Source organism: Pteropus alecto, unplaced genomic scaffold (assembly GCF_000325575.1).
Source record: "Pteropus alecto unplaced genomic scaffold, ASM32557v1 scaffold134, whole genome shotgun sequence".
Taxonomy (NCBI): domain Eukaryota; kingdom Metazoa; phylum Chordata; class Mammalia; order Chiroptera; family Pteropodidae; genus Pteropus; species Pteropus alecto.
This window is the reverse complement of record NW_006436283.1, coordinates 3,026,718-3,033,015: the sequence shown is the minus strand read 5'-3', so window position 1 is coordinate 3,033,015 and position 6,298 is coordinate 3,026,718. Positions and strand designations below refer to the sequence as shown.

The 6,298-nt window shown below is 62.8% G+C and overlaps 1 protein-coding gene across 7 annotated transcripts in view; it reads left to right on the top strand.

Annotated features, from left to right (window-relative positions):
* TMC8 (transmembrane channel like 8) overlaps positions 1-6,298 on the top strand; it is an 11,968-nt gene that overhangs the window by 5,142 nt on the left and 528 nt on the right. For 5 of the 7 annotated variants that reach the window (XM_025047032.1, XM_025047028.1, XM_015589719.2 and 2 more), the window contains 12 exons: positions 290-439; positions 705-787; positions 1,290-1,426; positions 1,762-1,909; positions 2,289-2,459; positions 2,750-2,889; positions 3,913-4,036; positions 4,372-4,469; positions 4,650-4,833; positions 4,991-5,121; positions 5,211-5,369; positions 5,805-5,883. In XM_025047032.1, coding sequence (XP_024902800.1) covers positions 290-439; positions 705-787; positions 1,290-1,426; positions 1,762-1,909; positions 2,289-2,459; positions 2,750-2,889; positions 3,913-4,036; positions 4,372-4,469; positions 4,650-4,833; positions 4,991-5,121; positions 5,211-5,369; positions 5,805-5,883 — 1,604 coding nt within the window. The remainder of the gene's footprint in view (positions 1-289; positions 440-704; positions 788-1,289; positions 1,427-1,761; positions 1,910-2,288; positions 2,460-2,749; positions 2,890-3,912; positions 4,037-4,371; positions 4,470-4,649; positions 4,834-4,990; positions 5,122-5,210; positions 5,370-5,804; positions 5,884-6,298) is intronic. The other 2 variants (XM_025047031.1, XM_025047029.1) reach the window with 1 other exon arrangement.

Genomic DNA, 6,298 nt, shown 5'->3' with positions numbered 1-6,298 from the left:
CCCCCACCCCCCTTCCCCGCACACAGCCCTCCTTCCTCCCCATAGTCCCGGCACAAACTGTGGTGGGTGACAGCACCCTCTGGTGGCTGTCAGAGGTACTGTTAGGCCTCTAGGACACGACCCTGAAACCAGTCCCATGAGGCTGGTCACACACACCCCATTGGGTTGGTCAGTCGTCCCTGAAACCCGTCCCATGGGACTGGTCGCCCACAGGCCACTGGGCGGGTCAGCCCTGAGTCTCCGCAGGGCGGCTCAGCGCTGCCCTCACCCGCCCGCTGTTGCCCCGCAGGCCTCTTCGGCACTGGGATCCAGTCCTACTTCACCTTCCTTCGCTTCCTGTTACTGCTCAACCTGCTGACCCTGCTTCTGACCTCCGGCTCCGTCCTGCTGCCCCTGGTCTGGCTCCGGCCCCCTGACCCAGGCCCTGCCCTTAACTTCAGTGAGTGCCTGGCCTGCCCGCACCCTGCCCCGATCCAGAGCTCGGAGTGCGGTGACAGCCCTGAGCCTCTGTGTCCTGCCTGGGCCTCCTGCCTGGGTCCGGCCGGGGACTCAACCTGCCCAAGCCCTTTGCACGGTACGCCCGGTGGCCCAGCCCCAGGGCCGTGCTCGGGCCTCTGTGGGGTCGAGGGCCAGCAGTGGGTAGGGGCAGAGCCTCACCCAGGCCTGGGGGTCTTTCCTTACTGGCTCTCTCCCCCTCCCAATAGCCCTCTGGTGCCCTGGTGGCACCCAGCCCCAGACTGGTGTTCCCAGTTTCCACAACCAACTTTGGAATGTCTTAACTGGCAGGGTGAGTGGGCTCTGTCCCAGCTGTGGGCCAGGAGGGCTGGGGACCCAGTCTAAGAGGACCCCACCTCTCCAAGAACATTTCGGCTTCTAGGGAGACAGTCTTACACAGATAAGCTGGCCAGGCCAGTGATGGGGTCAGAAAGAAGGTGAGGCCACTGCACAGCCCAGGCCCATGGACAGGTGCCCACAACCTGCATTGCCCAGTGGGGTGGGGATACCACGGACAAGAGGGCACAAGGGTCCAGGCCTCCGAGATATCACCTCACCCTCATCCTGGGAAGCAACTTAGCGGTTACCGTGCAGACTCCGTGTTCCAGTCCTGTCTCCCTCAAAACTGTGGCCTTGGGCAAGTCGCCAAAACCCTTGGTGCCTCTGTGAAATAGGGGTACTCGTACCCCTTCCCGATGGTGTTATTGTGGGAGTTAATGCGTCGATACATGGAGAGCTCTCGGCACACAGCCTGGCAGGGACGCGCGCTCAGTTGTCACCATCCACGTCCCCAGGCCTTCAGCAACACCTACCTCTTTTACGGAGCGTACCGGGCCGGGCCGGAGGACGGCTCGGCATACAGCATCCGCCTGGCCTACCTCCTGAGCCCGCTGGCCTGCCTGCTCCTCTGCTTCTGTGGGACTCTGCAGCGGTGAGAGCGCGGCCCCTGCTTCCACATGTGTCAGGGGGGTCTTCCCCCTCACCCCTCCGCTGGCATGGTACCTCCAGACGGTGGCAGGAGGGCCCTGGCCCCTCCTCGTTAAGGCTCATGGGTGCTTCCAGGGTCCAAATTTTGTGTCACCAACTGCAGACCTCAGGGACAAGGGCCACTGCCCCTGTTTCCCCACCCCCCACTGAGGCCGTGGCCAAAGCCTGCCCCTGGGACTGCCAGGGGCTTCCCACCCCAGACCCAGGGCCCAGCCACGGCTGAGGCTGGCAAGCGGGAGGTGCCCCACCCCCACAGGCCCTGGCCTCCCGCCCCTCCAGGATGGTGAAGGGGCTGCCCCAGAAGCTGTTCCTGGGCCAGCACTACAGGACGCCTCTCAGTGCCAAGGTCTTCTCCTCCTGGGACTTCTGTATCCAGGGGAAAGAAGCGAGCAGCATCAAAAAGCACGAGATCAGCAATGAGTTCAAGGTGTGTGCGAGGGCCTATGTGAGTATGCGTGTGTAAATGTGCCGAGTGTAACCGAATATGAGTGTACACAGTGTGTGTGCATGTGCATGTGAGTGTGAGTGTGTGTACACATGCATGCACACCAGGTACTACAGCTGGAGGCAGCGGCTGTAGATGTGAGCGCTCACCTGCACAGTGCGAGGAGAGCGTGGTCTGTAGGACACCACCGGCCACTCCCGGGCCTGTCCCTGCCCCGTGTCATCCAAACCCTGTCTAAGTGCTGGCAGCCTGTCTCCCGCACCCACTGACCAGGGCTTCGACCTGTTGGACAGCACCCCCTTCCGTGCACCACCCAGCCTGGCCCAGCCCTAACCCGCCTCTGCCTCCACTCCCACGACAGGTGGAGCTGGAGGAGGGGCGTCGCTTCCTGCAGGTGCAGCAGCAGACCCGGGCCCAGAGAGCGTGCCATCTGCTCACCTACCTGCGGGTCAACTTCCTCATTGGGGTCCTGGTGGTTGCGGCCATCAGCGCCATCTTCTGGGCCACCAAGTACTCACAGGACAACAAGGAGGTGCCGGGCAACTGACACTCATTCATTTAATTCCGGCCAGAACTGTGGGAGGAGACGGGAGGTGGCCCTTTAAAGAATCTGAGGTTTAGAGAGGTTAAAGCAATTTGCCCACGGTCACAGCCAGATCGAGCTGGCCTTACCTGTGGACATTGCCCACGGCAATGCTGCCATAGTCCATGGCCTTCCAGACGCAGGGCCCACCTAGAGTTGGATTTTAGGGGGTACACAGGATTTTAGGGGGTGCTTCTGAGGGGCTTCCAGCCCACGGACACCCCTGCTCATCCCTGCAGGAGGCCCTGTTCGTGCTGCTCCAGTACCTGCCCCCCGGAGTCATCTCTCTGGTCAACTTTCTGGGTCCTCTGCTGTTCACGTTCCTGGTCCAGCTGGAGAACTACTCTCCCAACACTGAAGTCAACCTCACCCTTATGTGGTGAGCGCCACCTCCTGGGTGACAGGCGGGAGGGAGGGGAAGGCAGGGAGGACTCAGAGGCACGTGAGGAGCTGTCCTGCTGCCCGTCTTGGTTGTCTCCTGGCACCAGGGGTGCCGAGCAAGGGAGGGCAGGTTGGCCCTGAGGGGGGCCAGTGACGGTTTTGCCAGAGGGTGTGGGGAACCAGCTTCACACCCTCAGGGGAACCAGGAGCGTGGGATGCACACAGTTTCCACATGCCTGAGGGCTTACACTCGTTACCCTGACAACCCTCACATGACCTGTGAAGCGGGACCATCCTCACTTCCCCATTGGACATATGAGGAAACTGAGGTTCTCAGGGACCAATGCCTCGGCCAAGGTCAAGCTCGCCACGCCTGCTGCGTGGAGGCTCACACGCAAGCCCTCCTCTGCCCCACGCTCTGCTCCGTGTCCCCTCTCCAAGCCAGGGTCCTGTCTCGGACCCACAGACCCTCTGCCACCCCTGAGCTCCAGCCCAGCTTTGCTCTCCATCTGCTGCCCCCTGCACCCCTGCCTCCCAGCCTCCTTCGACTGACAGCCCCTGTCAACAGCCTGCTAGGCGTCAGCATTGAAAAGCATGCACTTAGATGCCACACGTGTGCCATGGTGTCGGGTTGGCCACCTGCTCGTGTGATGCGGGCGTGCGCGTGCACGCGTCGGTGGTTTACGGGGCAGCGCAAGTACCAGGCGGTAGGAGACAGGAAGAGCTCACCTGCCAGAGGACATTAAAGGTCCATCGGGTATACGGGGAGGACACCTAGACTGTGCAGTGTTTCTCAAACTGATTTAAAAACAGAACCCTTCTCCCATGAGTCATCTGGAGACCAAGATTCTGGGGAACATTGTCGTGGATGGAGCAGGTTGGAAGGAGCTGGGCTGTGGATTCAGAGGGGGCTGGGCCTGGGCAAGACACGATCTTGCTCAGGTATCAGCCATACCTGTATCCCGGGTAGAGCAAGCCCACGTGCCCGGGGCCTCGGCCCTGACACAGCCTCTGCCCCCAGGTGCGTGGTGCTGAAGCTGGCCAGCCTGGGGATGTTCTCCTTCTCGCTGGGCCAGACCATACTGTGCATCGGCAGAAACAACACCAGCTGTGAGCCCTACGGCTACAACGCCTGTGACTACCAGGTGGCTGATGGCTCCATCAGAGCCTGTCCCTTCTGTGCCCCTCCCTGCCCCTTTGAACCCCTTGTCCCTCCCCAGGTCTCACCGCAGGGAGAGGCCGTGGGCAGAGCTGCCACACCGCAGCCCACCACCAGGGGCGCCATCCACACCACACTGCGCCCTGGAGGGTGGCGATCCCGGCTGTGGGGTTTTCCTGCTCAGATCTTACCCTCGAAACCTGGGTTTTAACTTAGCAATCATCCCAAACTCCGGGCAAGGCTCCTGTGCCACAGAGACCGCCCAGCGGGTGGGCGATGGGCGGCTGGGACTGTGGACAGTGACAGGCCCCTCTGCACCAGTGCTGGGAGAACGCAGTCGGGGAGGAGCTGTACCGGCTGAGCATCTTCAACTTCCTGCTCACCGTGGCCTTCGCCTTCTTCGTCAGCCTGCCTAGGAAGTGAGCCACGTGGGGACACCATGGGGGGAGCCTGGGCATGTCTGGGGATGGCCAGTGGCCACAGCCGAGGGTGAGCAGTTCCCATGCGGGTCCGTGGGAGAGTGGGAGGGCCTATGACCGTGATGGGTGTGGTCCACACGTCCTCCGGGATGGTGGTCCCTGGACACTTCTTGCCCCTAGGCTGCTGGTGGAGCGATTCTCAGGCCGGTTCTGGGCCTGGTTGGACCGGGAGGAGTTCCTGGTGCCCAAGAACGTGCTGGACATAGTGGCGGGGCAGACGATCACCTGGATGGGTCTCTTCTACTGCCCCCTGCTGCCCCTGCTCAACAGCATCTTCATCTTCCTCACCTTCTACATCAAGAAGGTGCAGGCTCCCAGGCTGGGGTGGGGAGCAGGGCTGTACCTGGGTGGGGCTCACGTCCTGCCCCTGCCGCCTCCCCTGCTCAGCACCACCTCCCTGGGCCTCGGACTCCTTGGCATCTGCATGCGGGGCTGACACCCCCACTGTTGTTGCTCCCCAGTACACTCTCCTCAAGAACTCCAAGGTGTCCCCCAGACGATTCCGTGCCTCCAGCTCCACCTTCTTCTTCCAGCTGGTGCTCATCCTGGGCCTGCTTCTGGCCACCGTGCCTCTGGGCTACGTGGTCAGCAGGTGAGGGCAGTGGAGGGGCTGGAGGCTGGCGGGCGGGCAGCTCCTCACTGGGTCCCTGACGCCAGCACACGCCGGCCCTTTCTCCACAGCATCCACTCCTCCTGGGACTGTGGCCTCTTCGCCAACTACTCAGCCCCCTGGCAGGTGGTCCCAGAGCTGGTGGCCCTCCGGCTGCCACCCTCTGGCCAGCGCGCCCTCCACTACCTGGGCTCCCGTGCCTTCAGCTTTCCCCTCCTCATCCTGCTCAGGTTCTTCTAGGACAGCAGGGGCCAAGGGAGGGGCAGCTTGGGGGGAGGGGTCCTTCCTTCCATGGGCACCGCACCTCATGGGATCTGGGAGCCAGACGAGGGGAGCCCAGGGAGGCAGGGGCGCCAAGGCAGGTGGCCTGGGGGTTCCCCCCGTGACCCTGGGCAGCCCCCTCAGGGCCTCACCTGCAAAGCCGGCCCCTGGCCTGACCGCTGGGGAAGCACAGTGCCTGGTGCAGATGCTCTGCGAACCTGCAGCGTTATCTTTGTTGCCATTGAGAGGAGGGGAGGCTGAGCGTCCACGGGAGGAAGGACGGAGAGAAAGCAGTGTCTGCGAACGCAGGCAGAGAGAGAGACCCCAGGAGGCGTTTCTAAAAGACTTGGTGGGGAGGGAGGAAGTAGTGGGGTGACTGACCTTGGGTTCCCATCTGTCCACAGCCTCGTCCTGACCGTGTGCGTCTCGCAGTCCCAGGCCAACGCGAGGGCCATCCAGGGACTCCGGAAGCAGCTGGTGTGGGTGAGTGTCATCTGAGCTGGAAGGAGTCGCCCACTGCGGGCGAGACGCTGTCCGGGAGTGTGGTCTCGGCCTGGGGTAAAAGCGGGGATGGTGGAGAGACAGGATGGGCTCTAGGCGTGGCCTCGGGCCGGGAACCATACGCAGGAATAGCGCCTTAGACTTGGCGACAAGGGTTTCGCAGGAGTATGGCCTTGGTCTGAGGGCGTGGACGGGACCTTGCTGGATCCTCCTGGGGGTGGACTGGCCCTTGCGGGGCGTGGCCTCCCTGAGGGCGGGACCAAAGAAAGCTGGGCCTCGGACCTGGCGCGGGATCTGGAGGGGCCATGGCCTCTGGTTTAGCGGGAGAACCCGGTGGGCGTGGCCTCTGGCGGGGGTTTTCTCAGATGACACTGATTTGCTTAATTTCATTGACTAA